Below are 20,030 nucleotides of genomic sequence, written 5' to 3'. Positions count from 1 at the left end.
AGAAAACATACTCACCCCCTCAGGCCAACCAAGATGAAAATGAGTTTGTTTCATCAGCACAAATTTTTAGAAAGAAATATTATGGATAGGGGACTCGTATTTTAGCCAGAAGCAAGTTTCAAGTTAAAACGTTGTAATAATGGATTTGTTTCTTACAAACACGCAGTTTTTCACTTCTCATGGCGTTAACTGATGGACTGGAGTGGTGTGGATTATTGTGATGTTTTTATCAGCTGTTTGGACTCTCATTCTGACGGCACCCATTCACTGCAGAGCATCCATCGGTGAGCCATAGTGATATAATGCTACATTTCTCCAAATCTGATAAAGAAACAAAATCATCTACATCTTGGACGGCATGAGGGTGAGGACATTTCCAGCAAATCTTCCTTTTTGGATGAACTATTCCTTCAATGCTTATAATGGAATACAAACTCTCAAAAATGAATGAATTGTTAATGAAAGTGGCATCAAATCTCCATTTCATTCATCATTTAAATCACATTTTCCTGCTTTGGCTTCAGTGTTATTGGCACATGAAGAAACTGGCAGCGATTCCCCAGGATCATAACGGTGAAGTGTGTTGTAATCTTTCTAAGCTAGTTTAATATGCACAGATAACTAGAAGTACAACATGTGTGTAAATACTGACACTTCTGGGCTCGACGTGTGAAAATCTGAAACAACTTTTCCAAATCAGCAAGTTCTGGGTAACGGAAGTTTTTAATATCTGACAAAGAAAAGAATAATTAGAAAACATCTTCGATCACAAATGACGGGCTCTGATTGGTCACACATAAGACACACGGTTTGTGCGGTCATCGCTTGAACCGGAAACCGTGTGCTGGAAACACATGGAATGACTGGACAACAAAAACACAACTGAAAGCATTAAAATTATAATAATATTAATAATAATAATAATAATAATAATAATACAAAACAGACTGTTGGCCCAAGTAAAAATCTGGACATTGTCATTGAGTTTTTAAAACATTCATCATAAAAACAAAGTGGAGTGGTCATGTTTTAACCCTATTAAATAATCAGAAACTGAGATGGGTCATACTCCGTGCGCTTTTACGTGAAAAACAAAACAAGCTGGATGTGTTTCTCTGTTCAATTTTACTGGAGTGAATCAAACAAAACTAGTGGAGTGCTAAAATCCGCTTCCGCTGTGCTATTCTACCACTTCCTACGGCGATCTGCTTCAAGTATCTGTTGTACCGTCCAAGCATTTCCGTTCGAGCGACAAAGTCACGCATTCGTGCTCCAAAAACCGGTGGAAAAGGGAAATCAAAAGGTGTCTGTGAGAACAGGAAGACTGCGCTGATGAAAGACAAGTGCACACGTGCGGGATCCTGAGTGCATGCTGTAGGAGGGGCTTCCGTGGGTCATGTGATGTGTGAGGTGGGTCATGTGACGCGTGTAAAGGGTCTGAGATCTGAACGAAGGTCTTTTCATTTTCAGAGATATTAGCACAATTTACAGACAAAGTCTTGATATATTTCCATGAGATAATTAACTTTTATAACATTTAGAATTGTAACAAGGGTAACCATAGAAATTAACGTCGAGGGGAGGTTCTTCTGTGGCAGCGGTGACACGGTAGCGTTCCAATTCAGTTTTTTTGCTCTTTCTAAATCGTATTTTTTGCTCGTGGTTTCCGACCCCGGTGCGCTCCGTACGGTGCGCGTGTCCGCGAGCGCTAGAGAGCGTCTGGTCGTGAGGAGTTTGTTATTTGGGGGTTGGTTAGAGTCGCGTCTGAGCCTCGGGGACGTAGATCTCGATGCTTTCGGCGCTCTCGGTGGCGGAGTTCTGCCGTTCGGAAACCGCTCGCTTGGCCGCCATCAGTCGCTTTCTGGCCTCCTGCCGCTGCTTGTCGGCCACCGAGTCGCTGCTTTTCTCCTTCCCCCCCGTGGTTTTGACCTTTACCGTCTTCTTTGGTGTGTGGGATGGAGCGGACTTCTTCTCCTCCTGAGGACGTTCATTCAACAATTAAAATTGGCATATGTTCAATATTACATTTATTAATAAAATAAAAACAGAAATGTATGTTTTTAAAATACATTTACTAAATAAATATGTAAACTATGTAATAATAAATAAAAAAATAATATGTAATCAATATTTGTAACAATATAAATTAATAAATACAATTTCAATTCCATTTTTTTTAAACAATTAAACATACTGTGCTAGTGTACTACTTTCTACATAAACACAGTTTACAGGCTATATAATGCCCGCTATTTTTTTTTTTACGAGTAGCACTTGACCCACTATTTTCATCACATGATGTTATTACGAATGGGCAGCTCAAATGTGGCGATACAAAGTTCTAGATCTAACAGCTGAAGTATATCCATAAACCATAATATTTTTCTACATTGCAATTGGTTTTACAAGCACAGGGAAATGTTAAGATGTTTGAAAGGTTTGTCAGATGGACCTTTTTGTCCTGGGTCTCAGACATCTTCCAGTCGTTGGACCTGAGGAGGTGGAGCTCGTCAAACTTCATGCTGATGTCCTCGATGGAGAGCTGCAGCAGATCCCAGAACCCGGCCAGATCCTGCGCTGTGGGCCGCGGCTGAGCATTCACATCCTGACCCAAAACACACACATCAGTCATCAGACATCAACTGTACAGCTTTAACGAGTCGCTGTGGATTAAAGAACCTGCCAAATGCTTAAAAGACAAGACAAAAAAATCCGGAAGAGAATCCATGTCCGTTCCACTTCAGGTCCATGGGATCTGTTTTTTTTTTTGTCTCAAAATGACCAGTACATATTTGTAATATGAGCTTATTTCCAACCCGGAAACAGCTAACAAGAATAATACAAGACAAAACGGGAGAATCCAGCACAACAAAGCAGTGATGTGTCTGTGATGCAGACAGAGATCCAGCAGAGGGCGCTTCTGCTGCCTCATATGTGAGAGTTTCTGGCTGATGAGCTCCTGCACAGTCACGTGTTTCCAAGTGAAAGAAAATTAACAGGAAATCATATGGTGGGACAAGATTTTATCCAACAGGATTTGAGTGTAAGGGAATCATAAGATACACAAAGATATAGGCCCGTAAATTATGTCAGCAGAAAAATAAATGCATTAATAATAATAAACCATAAAATATTAATCAATTGATTAAAAAAAAAATTATAATTAAAATCACGATTAATCCCATCTAACTTTAAAGTTTTTAAATATACTTTTATACTGCAATAATTTCACATTCAATCTTCAAATGAATGTACAAACAAATACAGTATATTTTTTATATTTGTTTAAATGGCATCTTTATTTTTATGACTGAAGGCCAGTAATCACGGATTCCAATTAATACTGATTTCCCTATAAAAATGTTTCACCCTAATATTTAACCATTGACTATAGCCATTCAACATTGCATTATAATTAAGAGTTATCAATTTTAACATTTATAAGACTTTAAAAATAACTTCTTATTTAAGTGATCTTAAAACAATCTTCACATAAACCCATTGTAATAAATGTCATATTGATCTACTTGTGCCCCTCAGCAGAAATATACAGAAATTTAATAAAGTTATCAAACACTAAATTCTAAACTAAATACAGATGAATCATTAAAACTATAAAAGTTATTGATTTCTTTTTTTTATTATTTTGTTCTTGATGAACGGACATCACAGCAGCTGGTTATTAGGTTGTTTTGGCTGCTATTTCTTTAAGAGCTGCTGCTACCCAACATGACGCGGATCTGACACGCATAGTATTTTCTCTCAACTGTCTTTACCTTTCCTGACCCATTTCAGTCTCTACTAATGAGCTGACGAGTTGAATCGGGTGTGTTAGATGAGGAGACAGTACTGGGCTGCTCCAGGACAGTTTTGAAAACCGTTTCAGAGACATGTTCTTAATGTAACTCATATTACATGCATGCACAGTTTTATGACACCTTTAATCAACTTTTTGGTAACTTCATGACTTAGCTGATCACGTCATTGGATGCTCATAGTTTCTTTAGCGATTTGATATGAAACTAGATAGTAAAGTTTGGATACAAACTTTAAGTTGGCTTGAAAAAGCCTAGCCAGAAATTTGTAAAAGTTTTAAAAGCTTGAAGTTTGAAGGTTTTAAGTTTGAAGTAGTTTGAAATATGTAAAATAGTTTTAAAGGTTAAAGCTTGAATGTTTTAAAGGCAATACAGTCTATCAGAAGAACAGATCGCTGGGATACCTGTGGTAGTTGTAAAGGTGTTGCTATGCGGTTGCTAAGGTACCCGGGGTGGTTGCTAGGGTGTTGCTAGGGTACTCGGGGTGGTTGTTAAGGTGTTGCTATGCGGTTGCTAAGGTACCGGGGTGGTTGCTAGGGTGTTGCTATGTGGTTGCTAGGGTACCCGGGGTGGTTGCTAGGCAGTTGCTAGGGTACCCGGGGTTGTTGCTAAGGTGTTGCTAAGGTACCCGGGGTTGTTGCTATACGGTTGCTATGGCACTCGGGTGGTTTGCTAGGTGGTTGCTATGGTTCTCGGGGTGTTACTAGCTTGTTGTTAGCATGATTAACAAGTTGATAGCATGTTGGTAGCATGATTCTAGTATGATTAGCAAGTTACTAGCATGTTGTTAGCATGATTATCAAGTTACTAGCGTGTTGCTAGCATGATTAACATGTTACTAGCATGTTGCTAGCATGATTATCAAGTTACTAGCATTGTTAGCATGTTTCAAGCATGATTAGCAAGTTACTAGCATGATGTTAGCCTGTTTCAAGCATGATTAGCATGTTACTAGCATGTTGCTAGCATGATAGATTAGAAATAGTATTAGACTGAGTGGAAGCTTATACGAGTTTGAATGGGTTAGAAATAGTACATAGAAGGGAAGCTTGATTGAATCTAATGGGCTTCAGTGTGTTTACATTTGAATGTTTGTCAGTTGGAGCTTGCAAGGTCTTGGCTCATCTGAACATTCCGTCAATGTAAGTCTATGGGATTTTTCACAGTTTTAATCTTCATTTTTAGGAAAACCGTAAGTCGGATCAGTCTGAAGAGATATAGCAACCCGAGTCAGACCAGTCTTAAGGTCTGGGCCGAGTTTGGTGGTTCTAGCTTGAAAGCTCTAGGAGGAGATACAATTTAAATTTTAGCTCAGAAGAATAATAATAAGTTTATATAGTAGATCAGTAAGTTGGCTTTTTCAAGCCAACTTAATGATACAGGCTATGCGTGCACCGGCACCTTTGTGCGTGTATTATAGCGCACGCGCTGGGAGCACAGTACCGTTTTCGCACTTGTTTGACTCGCGCCGTACACTGAAGTGAAGTTGAAGCACGCGTCTGAAACGTCTCTTGTTTGATGTGCTCCTAAAGACGTTCTAAGACTGAATAAATGCACTTCTTGTCAAGAAAAAAAGAGAGAGAGACAGAATTAGCAGTTTTGAGTGGGGTGGCCAACCTTAGGCCCCGCCCCTGCGTTAAATAATTTTAACGCGTTAAACTGAAAAAATTAAAATCGCAACATACATAGACACACACACACATATATATTAAACTTAAAATATTTCATTACATAAATTACAATTAAATTAATAGATGAAATAGTAATTCTTTACTCCCTATAAAAACTAATATATAAAATAAATTATATACTTTTTAAATTATGTTTTACTAATGCAGCCTAAGTTGTCTGTAGAAAAATAATTAAATGAAATTATTAATGATACAGTGCCTTGCAAAAGTATTCATACCCCTTCATTTCTTTTCACATTATGTTTCTGCCTTATGTTAAACTGCTTTAAATTACTATTATTATATAGCAATTGATGGAGAAGGGATTTGTCTAGACTGGTGACCAAGAACCTGATGGTCACTCTAGTTGAGCTCCATGATCATATATGCAGATGAGAGAAACCTACAGAAGGACAAACATCACTGCAAAACTCCACCGATCTGGGCTTTATGGTGGTGTGGGCAAACTCAATCCTCTTCTCAGTGAAGACACATGAAAACACACTTGGAATTTGCAAAAAAAGCACCTAAAGGACCCTCAGACTGTGAGAAACAAGATTCTCTGGTCTGATGAACCTTAATACCAAGCATCATGTTTGAAGGAAACCAGGCATTGCTCATCACCTGCAGAGTACCATCCCAAAAGTAAAGTGTGCTGGTATCAGTCTCATGCTGTGGGCTATTTTTCAGCGGCAGGGACTGAGGGACTCGTCAGAGTAGAAGAAAAGCTCAATGCACCAAAATATAGAGATAACCTTAATGAAAACCCAGTACAGAGCATTCAGAACCTCAGACTGAGCAGAAGGTTCACCTTCCAAAAGGACAATGACCCTAAACACACAGCAAGAGAGGCTTATAGACAACTCTGTGAATGTCCTTGAGTGGCCCAGCCACAGCCTGGGCTGGAACCCAATCAAATATTTCTGGAGAAACCTGAAAATCTGTGTCTGCCCCCATCCAACCTGACAGAGCTTGAGACATGAAGAGGTGAGGTGAAGAATGGCAGATAATTGCCAAATGATGATGTGCAAAGCTCGTCACATCAAACAAAAAAAAAGACTTGAGGCTGTAAAGGTGCTTCAGCTAAATTTTTAGTTAATGGTATGAATACTTATGCAATGCACTTATTTCAGTTTTTTATTTTTACTAAATTTACATAGTTGGGACAATTCTGTTTTGGCTTTGTCAATATGGAGTGTAGATTGATGTGGAAAAAAAAAAAAAAAAAAAAATTTTAAACAAGTTTAACATAAGGCGGCAACATAAAACGTGAAAAAAATTAAGGGGTATGAATACTTTCGCAAGGCACTATATATATATATATAAAAAAATATACAGTCATGGCCAAAAATATCGGCACCCTTGGTAAATATGATCAAAGAAGGCTGTGGAAATTTATCTGCATTGTTAATCCTTTTGATCTTTTATTAAAAAAATTCACAAAAATCTAACCTTTCATTGGATAATAAAAATTTTAAATGGGGGGGAAATATAATTATGAAATAAATGTTTTCCTCAAATACACGTTGGACACAATTATTGGCACCCCTAGAACTCCTTATGAGTAAAAGATCTCTGAAGTATATTCCATTCATATTCACAATTTTGAGCACTCCAGGGTGATTATGAACATGAAATTATCCAGCCATGGCTTCCTGTTTCACAGAAATATAAATAGTAGGGAAAACAAAGCCCACATTTCCTTAATCATCCATCACAATGAGAAAAACCAAAGAATATATTTATGATGTGCTGCAAAAGATAATTGAGCTTCACAAATTAGCAGAAAATAGTTGAGTCTCGGGGTCAGAAAACGTGCACCTACATCACCACATGTTGTTTGGGAGGCTTTCAAGAAAAATTCTCCTAGATCATCCAAAAACAAACTCCAGCATATTCCCATGTGTACAATGCACCCCATGTGTACAATGAAATATACTGCTGTATTTTTGATGTTGTGGGCCTATATTTCTGCTGGAGGTCCTGGACATCTTGTTTAGACACATTTTTGGCAATGACTGTACATGTAAATAAATATTAAGTTATAAAATAAATAGTTTTTCTTAACATATAATAATTTTATATACGTAAACAATTTTCATTAATCTTAAAATATACAATAGCAAAATAATAATTTAATGAATAAAGATGAAAAAAATAAATAATTTCTTATTGCTTATAGAGACACTCACCAGGTTCTGTTCACAGAGACCCTGAAACTGCTGGAACTTCTGAGACATTAAGAGCTGAGCGCTGCCAACAGCACTGCGGACCTTCCCCAAAACTACAGCAACACAGAGAGAGACACGTCACTCATTACACAGCAGCTCACGCTCTTCATCATCATCATCATCACCACCACTGACGCTGCCATTCATTTCCATTCTCTCTCTCTACTCATGCCAGGTTCAAACCTAATGACTTTAAATCACCGGCTCCAGGAGCCAAAATTAGCAGACAAGAGAGAGCTGGTTAATGAGGCCGCGCATTTAGAGAGGGACTGATATCATCCGTTATTCATGGATCCGCCGGGCATCTGAATGAAGCTCCTGAGATCAGAGGACGGCCAGATAAACCTGCTGCAACTACCAGCAGCTTCCTGCACATTCATTTCACTCCTAACGCCACTGAATTAAGATTTACACAAATCTGAAAACAAGCTTTTCAGTTCAGTATGGCAGAAAAGTTCATTAAAAGTTCATTCTTCACAGATCGGTCAGGATGACGTGCATAATAAACTCACTAACTTCACAGTAACCAAATTTAACAGAAAATTGTTACCTTTAATACCATTTAAAAAAGTAAGAAAAATTAAATTAATTAAAGCTGAGCTGATATAAATAAAAATGTTAAAAAATATATATTTTTTATTATTACTGCAATTTTTCTTTAAATTCTTTACAGGATAAAATTATACATACACAAACACAAATATACATTAGGGATGAACCAGAATATTCGATTATTCGAATATTTGTTCGGTGGGTTGGCATTCGAGTTTAAATTGAGATTAGAATATTATTTTTTCTTTTTTTCTTCTCGAACACCTGGCATCCCCCACGAAAGAGTTCTCATTCGCGCTTGAATATGAATTGGCTACGAGTGAACGTCATGAATGTCATGATTCAGTTCATCTGGAAGAGAAGACAAAAACGCCGAAGACCTCAGCTGTGTGAGAGCACTTTAAATTGAGTGAGAAGACAAAGGCAGTGTGCCAAATATGCAATTTGAAACTGGCCTACCACAACAGCACATCAAGTTTGAAAAATCACCTGAGTTCTGTAAGTAGATTGTTGGTGTAAAAAAAAAAAAAACGAGCTGCTTTTATCCGCCATGTTAATCAGTAATTTTACACATGATAAAAACGTGCCCTTAATTTGCTTGGAAAATACTTGCGAATACGGCAGTCATAAAAAAAAACTACAGTAGCCCAGCCTAATAATAATAATAATTTGTCCATAGGTTCAACCCCAGGTATCGCAGCCATCAGAGTGTAGGTAGACCAAGTAGGTAGCTTTACTAGCTTGCAACCTGATTGTGATTTATTTGAAAGTTTGACTTGTAAAGAAATAGTTTGTTTATTGATATGTGAGCTGTCTAGCCAGCCTAACGTTACTTTGTTCTATTTAGCCTATTACAGTTTGTTTTATATTCTATATAAGGGAATTTATTTTATTTTATTTAAACTGTTCGTTAATTAAAATGTGTGATGCTGTTATTGAAAGTATGCTACCGTGTTATTTATTACATTTCGTTGAACTTTGTTCATTTATTTTTTGTTCTTTTATTTAAATAGTCTACCCTTTACGGTGTCAGTAATTACTGTGCTGCTATTTTCTGATTTGGGAGTGATTTTTTTTATTAGGAAAAATGTTAGGCTGCCTTATTAAAAGTATTGCTCTTAACAGACCTGTGTGTTTCGTAGCACTAGTGCAGTGTCCGTTCTCGGAGCATATAAGCCCTGCCCGCGTGAGGCGCGGTTCTGTAGTTTATTAAAAGTTTATTAATTCTGAACGTGTCACGTTGCACCAAAATGAGACACTGCACTCTCTTGGGTCCGCAGCAACACACCCGCCAATCGTGAAGTCGATTGGATGAACGGTTCTTGACATAATAAAAATGCAAACAGACAGACAGACACAAAGAGATTCCTGCCTTTATTAGAGAGAAGAATATGTTCAGCCCCCTCCCTCCGAAGCTCAAAAAATGGTATTCGGACCAACCCTAATATACATACACTTTATTTATATATAAGGTAAATAAAATAATTAGTTTTATCATGTATATAATTATTTTATATATAAATTCTGTATTGTAATAATTTTATTATGTCACTAATTTATTCCATTCTTTATTCAATTATTAAAGGGGACCTATTATGCAAAAATAACTTTTATAAGGTGTTTGAACACAGTTGTGTGGCCACAGTGTGAGAAAACAACCAGCCTATAATTGTAAAAATTCACCCACTTATTTTTTAATAATGCCAAAAAATCATAAACAGTCTCTTAGAACGAGCGGTTTCAGATTCTCCCTAGGTACACTTCACCATAGGGAAAAAGTCCCGCCCATTTGTGACGCTGCCCTATAAGCATAGACACAGCCCTGAGTGAGAAGCAGCAGTCCGACATTACTGTTTTCTTGCTGTAGCTGCTGGAGATATACAATGTCAACGACAGAGGCATTTCAAGTGTTGTGTTTTGGGAAGCATCACTGAACATAGGAGTCTCCATAGACTCCCTCCATTTGAGCCGCTGAGGACACTGTGGTTAAGATTAATTGTCTAAGGAAATGTCCCAGGAAAAAAAAAATAAAAATCGGTAAAGTCCCCAATACCAACGCTTTGTGCGCGAACGTCAGCTCCAGACAAAGTAAGCATCACGCGTTTGTTTTCCAACTTGCCTTTCTGAAAGAGCTTCTTGGCACTCTGTAAGGCTAATGATGCTAAAGCTACCATTGTCTGTCTCTTTTCACTGATGCTGCCTTCATGAATGATCGTGAATAGGATTGTGGTAGTTAAAAGTTGCATATGAAAGCAATGCGAGTCGACGGCTTGAGTTTGTTGAGCTCATAACTTCTAAAGTTTGTGATAGCATGCAATGACACCATGAGACCAGCTATGTTGTTATTTTTATCCCGCCGTGCTCCCCGTCTGTGTAATTCTTAAACGCGAATTGCGCAGTATAATCAGATGACTGACTTTGAATCAGAGTATGTTTTCTGTAAAGATAACAGGCTTGTACTAATAGTGGAATGTTGATTTGCAAAGGCTAGCACTGCTAATGCCGGCGCTTAAGCTCTTGAAGCTCCGCCCTCATCTCCGGGAGCAACAGCTCATTCGCATTTAAAGCAACATACTCAAAATCAGGCGTTTGGGCTCATACCCTAAAAGTGGCAATTTTAACAAGCTATAAAAAATTATCTGTCGGGTATTTTGAGCTAAAACTTCACATACACGCTCTGGGGACATCAGAGACTTATTTCACATCTTGTAAAAAGGGGCATAATAGGTCCCTTTTAAAGATCATCTTTATCAATTAGTTGAGTAATTAAATAGATTAACTGAACTGAATTGAATTATATATTTGAATAATTAAATTGAAAATAATTAAAATGAATTGCTTCAGCCCAAAAGGAACTGATTGGATAATAATGATTCATTGCCAATTAATTTTTATTATTGTTTCGCTGAGCAATTAAATAGATTTCCAAATAACAAAAATAAATAATAATAATCATAATAATAATAATAATACTTCATTACATTTGTTTTTGTTATTATTATTATTATTATTATTATTAGTAGTAGTAAAAGTAGTATTAATTATTATATCAATATTTAATACATTACAATTACTATTCATATTATTATGAAACAACAACAATTATGTTTTTTTATTGGATAACGAAATATTCATTTTCAGGTATTTTTATTATCGATGAGTAATGAAATATATATTTTTTTGTTAACTGAATAAAACTGAATTTAATTACATATTTCAATAATAAAAATGTAAATTAATGGGTTTTATTAAATCAAGAACTGAATGGATAATGAAATGCATTGTCAATTATTTTTATTATCTATTTTTAGTTGATCAATTGAAAAGATTTTTCAATAAACTGAAAAAAACAAAACAAAAAAATGATTACATATTTTAATAATCAGATTTAAACAGATGGCTAATAAAATTCATGGTCATTTATTTTTATTATCGATTAGTTGAGTAGTGAAACAGATTTTTGATTATTTGAATATTTCAACTGGAATTAATAACATATGTGACCCTGGAGCACAAAACCAGTCTTAAGTCGCTGGGGTATATTTGTAGCAATAGCCAAAAATACACTATGGGTCAAAATTATAGATTTTTCTTTTATGCCAACAATCATTAGGATATTAAGTAAAGAATGTTCCATGAAGATATATTGTAAATTATCCTACCGTAAATATATCAAAACTCAATTTTTGATTAGTAATATGCATTGCTAAGAACTTAATTTGGACAACTTTAAAGGTGATTTTCTCAATATTTAGATTTTTTTGCACCATCAGATTCCAGATTTTTGTTGTATCTCAGCCAAATATTGTCCTAACCTAACAAACCATACATCAATGGAACGCCTAGTTATTCAGCTTTCAGGTGGTGTATAAATCTCAATTTCAAAAAATTGATCCTTATGACTGGTTTTGTGGTCCAGGGTCACATATTACATAGCAATTAAATTGAAAGGAATTGATTTTTTTGTTGCATGTTGTATTTGTATGATGGTGGCACCTCACCCTCCTCTGACAGCTGTTTGTCTTTGGTCTCCTGATCCATCTGCTGACACCAGGCCTCCATGCGCTCGGTCTCAGCCTGCAGAAGCTTCTGGAACCAGCGCCCGTCCCTGAGGCACGCCGAGCCCCCGGGTTGCTCCATGGCCCCGTTCACGCTCCCGGCCTGCAGAGACGGGTCGGGCGGTGGGAGGGAGGACGGGTCCAGCGCCGGGTCCAGCTTCTCCTGCAGCGAGGGATTGTGAACGCTGCCGCAGTCCAGACTCTGGTAGGGCGTTTTGTTCTGCGAGGGTTTACCGTCGGACTGCTCCTGAGATTCAGCCTCCGTCGTCTCCTGTCTAGACGCCATGCTAGTGAAGCGACTGAGTCTAGACACACAGAGAGAAGAGACCCGTTAAAGACTCCGGCCAACACTCAAACTACGCACTTCCATTAGTTTATGAATCCATTATTGAAAATCAACCAGCTGAAATTACATGGGGGATATCCAGACACTTATGATTAAGCAATTTGTTCATCCTTGTGGAAATGACTTCTTCACACCATAATGTTCTACTTCTAAAACATGCATTTTGTCAGACATATTGTAATTAAATCACAAAATAATGTTTTATAATTCGATCATGTTCCAATAAAATTTACATCATTATTATTAGGGCTGGGTGATTTGACCTAAAATCAAAAACTTGATTACTTGAACACTTTACCTCGATTACGATTATTGTTTTGCCCTCATAGTTCATTAGAGTTGTAGTGTAAAAATACTCCACTATTAAATGTGGGATTTTTTTTTTCTAATGAAAGAGTGCATTTCTTATCTTTGTGATTTTAAAATAATTTAAACGATTAATCGCATCCAAAATAAGTTTTTGTTTACAAAATATATGTATGTGTACTGTGTATATTTATTATGTATATAAATACACACATACAGTTTATATTTTGAAAATATTTACCTGTATTCACATTTATATATTAATGTCATTATATTTTATATAAATACTTTTTATAAAAAGATGAAATTACATATATTTATATTATATTATAAAATGGCATGAATAATAATTTGTTAAAGAAATGTAAAAAAAAACAATGTCATGTATATTAAAATAAAATAGCAGATGGGAGAACGGGTGGAAATCAAACAAAACAACAAACAATACCACTTTATTCTTTAACGTTATTCAATCTTAACTAATTTAGAATTTTAAATCGATTTACGAATATAAATTTGACAAATATCAATAAAACCTCCCTAGTTAACATGTTGTTATATATTTTCCATTTCAGTTGAACACGAGGAGCAGAGACTGGGAACGCAGGCCGGGAGAAAGACAGACAGCTGGTATGTGGGAGACAGCACACTTACAGAGAGACATGTAAATGAGAGTGATGGAAAGATATGAAAATAGACTGCAACGGAGAGCGCCAGGAAACAAAGCGAGTGGGAGATGCGCGCAGAATCTCATTATCTCCTGCCGCCTGCACTGAATCATTATTTGTGAGTGTTTTCAGCGCCATACATGGCTGAGAAACTCTGCTGCTGACTCACACACACTCACAGCGATCAGACCGCGCTTTTGTGAGAAGTGCTGCCGTCAACACGCGTATCAAATTCCAAAGTGCTAAACGGAGGCGCAACTTTTCTTTTCTGGAGGATGCAAAAGGCGGAAAGGAAACTCACGGCCTGCCGTCTTCAACCTGAACCCCGATGGACTGGAACCTGGTGGTGGGAGTTTGTTCCTCTTTCAGAATCGGCTGCACACAATCCACCTGACACAAGAGAAATAACTCAGATCCAATACATCTAGAATTTAAAATAGTTATGATACAGCTCTAATGAGTTCAACACAGCACTAAGAGGTCACTGACTGGTTCAGCGAAACAGCTTGAGTAGAGTATAAAGGGGTCATTTGATGAAAAACAGGATCTTTCCTGCTCTTTTGAAAAGTCAGATGTGTGACGTAGTTAATATTCATAACTCACACCTCCCTTGTTAGTTCACCCAGAGCACTTAATGACAGTAAAATACAAAGCCTCTCATTCAGAATTAGTCATGGTGTGTCACATTCATGAGCTCGTTAATATATGACCGCCCACATTTACATATCAGTGCCTACTGCATTCAACAAATTAGCCTGAATGACTATCAATTCAACACAAGATCATAAGATGATTCTACACATCCTATAACAATACAGACAATATCTAAAGTGTTATAAAACATTTTCATAAAAAAAAAAAAAAAAAAAAAACCCATAAATACCAATAAAATTTTAAACATGACTTAAATCATTTAAATTTTTAGAATTGTAAAATATCTAGGGCTGCACGATAAATCGCATGCAATGATCATGCGCATCTCGTCAGTAAAGCCGGTTCTGTGATTAGTAGTAAATCTCCATCACGTGCTTTCAGATGGAGCAGCATTTAATACACAGAGCCGTAGTTCACTGACAAGCTACACAATATCGCGTTCATTATCGCAGATGAATCGCATTCGATTAGGAACGCGATATTGCGTAGCTTGTCAGCGAACTACGGCTCTGTGTATTAAATGCTGCTCCATCTAAAAGCACGTGATGGAGATTTAAATGCATTAAATGCCGCTCCATCTACTTTACTTACGAGATGCGCATGACCGTCACATGCGATTTATCGTGCAGCCTTAAAAATATCAGAACATTTTACACAACCAATAAAATTGTACTTTATTGTAGTTATTGTTTGTGTAATACATGTGACCTGGGATGGCAAAATGAGTCACAATAAGCACATTTTCAAAAATGTGTTATTTGTAAGATACTTTTCACGGCTTATCACTCTTAAAGGGGTCATCGGATGCAAAATTCACGTAAGTTGTTTGAACATAAATGTGTGTTGGAAGTGTGTGTACACATCCATCTTATAATGATAAAAATCCACCCAGTGTTTTTTTTTAAATCCCTATTTTAAAATCCCCTCTCTCAAATCAGGCAGTTCTGAGGTTCCTGTCAGAATGACGTAGTTCTGTACAGGCCGCTCCCTCGATAGATGATTGACAAGGCCGTCTTACCTTAGACCCGCCCTGAGTGAGCTGAGAGCTGTCCGCCATTGTGTCGACTCCGGTGCAGGGGAAGACAAGATGTCTCCAATTAAGCGATTGAGGCGTTTTGTTGTTGGATGTAGTAATGAATATAGAAGTCGTCATTTACTCCCGACATCTGAGCCGCTGAAGACGCAGAGGATTAACATTACTTTCGTTTTTGAAGGTAATGCGCCGATCCCGATCTGCCTAAATGCGTTTATGTTTGCGCGAATCATTCGAGATCCAGCTTCATCTGCAGAAGTGAGTATAAGGTTTTTTTTTTTAATCTTTGCAAATCACCTTTCCTAGTAATGTGCTAAGTAATGTTAGCCAGTTTTGCGGCTGAAGTTTACAGTCTGCTCGTCACCCCACGGAAAAGAGGGGCGGGGTCAGCAGAGCTCATTAGCATTTAAAGCGACATGGTCTAAAAACAGCTTGCAGAAAACAGAGCTGTTTTTGACAGGGTAAAATGGGCGTTTTTTACACTACCATTGAGAAATTTTAACCAAAGTATGTTAGGTCTCATTAAGACCCTAAAGAATCATATCAACTTGTGGAAAATGGGCATCCGATGACCCCATTAATAACTCTTAACATCAATCAAGTCCTGCAATTTATTTTCTCATTCCTGCATGTTCTTTTCAAAACCGAAACCAAAACGTCAGACGCAGAAGTGCTTCGCTTGGATGAACAACTTTTTAAAACAAAGAATGAACTCATTTTTGTGAAAATTCAACCAAATTTACATTTTTCACTTGTTCTGCCTGTAGCTCGTAATTAGCCTGTGCGCATTGACTCATTTTACCAGCACGGGTCACATATTTTATATATAAAATTAATATTAATATTAAAAATAAAAAAGAATTATATGAATGATCAGATTTGTATAATATTATATAATTTTACACAACCAAAAACATTATTATATAGTTAGTTTATATTATTTTATTATTTTTGTAAATAAAGAGTAAATCGTGTAGGGTTAAATTACTCCAAATAAAGTAATTAAATATATCCTTAAATACCTGATTAAAAAAATATTAAAATTCCAAATAAATTACTACATATCCATTAAGTTTCATCTTCTCCAAAGATTGACCAATGCTAGTGTTGTCACGGTACCAAAATTTCAGTATTCGGTACCGATACCAGTCAAAATCCACGGTTCTCGGTACCAAATGCTAATTAAAAAACACACTATTTTTAATAATAAAGTCAAGCAAAAATAAAAATGTACAAAAATCAATGCCATTCTTTATACTTTATTTAAATTGTGTTTCAAGTTTTTCCGCAAGTAATAAAAGTATGAAAAACAGTAAACAAGTTTCACCCAAATTTAATTTGTCTTTTAATTAATTAAATTTAAACACATTGTATTGTTTTGGTAAATAAAGGGAATTTACTATTAAAATTTAAATATGGAAGAAATATTGTGCGATTTCTTAAAAAAAATTACACATATATATATATATATATATATATATAAATAAATTATATTTCTGGCACAATGTCTTTAAGATAAACTTTTATTTTGACGGGTTGCCGTGAATACCTTTACATTTCTGTGTGTAGCTATATGATATGACGCTGGTTTTACTCAATGAACGGTAAAATGCTCGCGAGGGACTCTCAGAGCAGTTCTGTAGATGTTGTTTATGTATTTATGTCCTCATTGAGACGGCAGATGATGAATCACTGCGGCGTCAGGCGCGCTTCAGTGTATGTAGTAAAAGAAAACGCGTCTCTGCCATTCATTCACTCACACAGAGACTCGCAGAACACGCTGGATTCATATTTGAATCGACTTTTGCTTAATATTTACAGATACTAGTCCACGTCGCGATTTGATTTAAGTGCAATGACCTACTTTTGATTAATTCATCCAAACTTTGACAAATTCCGTGACATTCCGTGCTAAACTGTAAATTCCGTTTTATAACTGGATTCCGAGATTCCGTCCGCGCTTTCTGCATCGCGGAAATCATAGGGTCAGACGCTGGCGTCAAGAACCGGGTTGACTGGTACTCGGTACCACCGGTACTTAAAAACCTGGTACCGTGACATTTTCACTTTTTTAGAACCGACTTGGTACCGAAGTACCGGGTCTTTTGACAACACTAACCAATGCTAAAATAAAATACATCTGACATTAAATGATTTTTGTGTGTTTATTAGCCATTTATTTATATTTATTTATTTATTCGAGTAAATTGGCTATTTCTTTTACTTTTATATAGCAATAATGAATAATTGTAAAAAGCTATAAGGCAATAAAATTTACTAAAAAAAAAAAAAGTTTTAAATGTTCAGTAATATAAACAGCTTCTATGTCTTAAAATGCACTCACACTGATGTTTTGCAACAACAAATTAACCAGAAATGAACTACATGGGAAGCAACAAAGCTGAGTTAAAGCTCATGCAAACGAGCAGTGACTGGGAGAGAGATCACATGACCTGACACCAAATAAGTCATCCAACAGCATAAAAGCATAATGACGAAATCATAAATATTCACACACACACCTGAATGCCAATGGAGGAGAGTTTTCTCTTGGGCGGGGCTTGCGTTTCGTTGGGTGCCACAGTGAGGCTCGCAGGCTCGTTTTTGGCGTCTGGGGCGGGAGAGGGCGGGACGATGGCGGGAGGTGGCGTGGTCACTCTGGCGCTGGGCAGGGGCACGGGTTCCCGCGGGGCAGGGATGGGGGGCAGGATGGGCGGCCGTTTGGCGCCCTTGACCAGACTCCCTGTCCGAGAGCTGGCGATGCTGTCGGAGGAGTTGCTGCGCCCTGATTGGCTGTTGACCTCGCTGCGCTGGTCCTGGCTGTCCAGGTATGTGTCCTGGGCCGATTCGGTGCTGCTCTGGACCGTCACTGAGATGTAGGGTTTGGAGGTGGTTCGAGGAGGAATAGGCGGAGGATTCTTCTTACAGATGGCCGTACACGTGGAAACTGAAAAACACAAGAAGATGGACTGTCAAAACGCCCCCACAACCCCAGTACAAAGTCTCTTCACATGTCTTTTCCCAGCAGCCCCTGCTTGGGAGCCACAGGAAGAAATGAGACAAAGACAGGCATTTACATATTGAAATCTGGACAGCATTCCTCTCATGCCAGACTGCGTCAGGAATGTGTCGCCCACAAAACATGGGCTGAAATCTGCTGACGAGACTCTGGGTTTGGTACAGCGTGTCATGAAGCCCAATGATAACGCGCGGCGGTGTATTATTAGCCTGCTGAACAGTGTAGGAGAAGCTACTTTGAAAACGTACAAGCTGGTAGGCGGTAAGACCAAAATCTATTCCACCGTATGAGTCATTTTAAATCACCATAGTTATTTTTACTGGAAATTATATATTATAACAAAATCATGCAGAGATGGGCCAGTGTTTGACAATCTAGTGGCTTAAATAATTAAAAAAAAAATGTATCAGATTACAATTAAACGAACAAACAATTAAAGGGTAAGTTTGATATCAGTGCAGAAACAGCTACATATTATGAAATAAAAACAAGACAAACACTAAAAACATCACAAATATGAATCAAAGAGCCATGTGTGACAGCATGAAATACAAATTAACATTAAAAAAAGTTATATATAATATATATATATATAAAAATATAAAAAACACACACGTATATATATACAATGTTCTGATACGAGTTCTGTCAACACTGAAGAACAGAGTTGGACTAAAATATTACATTTAGTCAACAGTTTTGCGACGAGCACAAAAACTTGTGTAACTGAGCGATCGGGGCTAATATTTGCCCTGCCTCAAGAGGTTCGCGAACAATTATCCTCTGTCTTGGCCGTGCTGTATAGAGGACTCAGTGCCAGGACAAGTCCAACACCGGACCGTGGGGCTCAGAGACAATATTGGATAAATCTGTTTCCTCTCTCTGGCACGGACTGCTGGCATTGTGTGCTGTGCTCGCCGTTTGGTGCCAGGACAGATGCTTCACAGCAGTCTATGGCCATTTGATTGTCGATACAGATGACATAGGAAGATCTGATGACAAAGAGCCGATCTAAATAGAAACCAGCATGGGTGCCGTGAGAATAAGAGTCCAAACAGCTGATAAACATCACAATAATCCACAAGTGACTCCAGTCCATCAACTAACATCTTGTGAAGCCAAAACTTGCATACTTTTAAGAAACAAATCCATCATTAGTTTGTTTTTAACGTCAAATCAATGCTTCCGCTAAAATACGAGTCCTCCATCCATAATATTGCTTTTTTTAGACAACAGGAGATGGACTTCTTTAATGGAGGAAGCGTTATTATGGATTATGGACTCGTATTTTAGCCGGAAGCAATGAATTCAAGTTAAAACATCTTAATGATGGATTTGTTTCTTACAAACACACAGCTTTAAGGTTCACAAGACATTGACTGATGAACTGGAGTGGTGTGGATTATCGTGATGTTTTTATCAGCTGTTTGGACTCTCATTCTGACGGCACCCATTCACTGCAGAGGATCCATTGTTGAGCTACATTTCTCCAAATCTGATGAAGAAACAAACTTATCTACAGCTTAAATGGCCTGAGGGTGAATACATTTTCATTTGTGGGCGAACGGTTCCTTTAAGGAAAACAATAAACTCCACAGTAACGAAAGTGCAATGGCTAATTATTCCTGCTGACAGCTATTGAACGACTGACTTCAGCTTGGCTTCTCTGAGATGCAGT

At 37.3% G+C, this 20,030-nt stretch overlaps 1 protein-coding gene across 7 annotated transcripts in view; it reads right to left on the bottom strand.

Annotated features, from left to right (window-relative positions):
• Positions 1 to 1,206: 1,206 nt before the first annotated feature.
• dlgap4a (discs, large (Drosophila) homolog-associated protein 4a) overlaps positions 1,207 to 20,030 on the bottom strand; it is a 191,810-nt gene continuing 172,986 nt past the window's right edge. For 6 of the 7 annotated variants that reach the window (XM_058763974.1, XM_058763976.1, XM_058763977.1 and 3 more), the window contains 6 exons: positions 17,856 to 18,280; positions 13,948 to 14,036; positions 12,270 to 12,631; positions 7,678 to 7,769; positions 2,453 to 2,605; positions 1,207 to 1,977 (listed from right to left, as the gene is read on the bottom strand). In XM_058763974.1, the coding sequence (XP_058619957.1) occupies positions 1,753 to 1,977; positions 2,453 to 2,605; positions 7,678 to 7,769; positions 12,270 to 12,631; positions 13,948 to 14,036; positions 17,856 to 18,280 (1,346 nt within the window). In that variant the 3' untranslated portion in view covers positions 1,207 to 1,752. Of the gene's footprint in view, positions 1,978 to 2,452; positions 2,606 to 7,677; positions 7,770 to 12,269; positions 12,632 to 13,947; positions 14,037 to 17,855; positions 18,281 to 18,410; positions 18,817 to 20,030 lie in introns of those variants that run through there. The other variant, XM_058763979.1, reaches the window with a different exon arrangement.

This window comes from Onychostoma macrolepis, chromosome 23 (assembly GCF_012432095.1).
Source record: "Onychostoma macrolepis isolate SWU-2019 chromosome 23, ASM1243209v1, whole genome shotgun sequence".
Taxonomy (NCBI): domain Eukaryota; kingdom Metazoa; phylum Chordata; class Actinopteri; order Cypriniformes; family Cyprinidae; genus Onychostoma; species Onychostoma macrolepis.
Note: the sequence above shows the minus strand (reverse complement) of the source record. Positions and strands in the feature narration are given on the sequence as shown.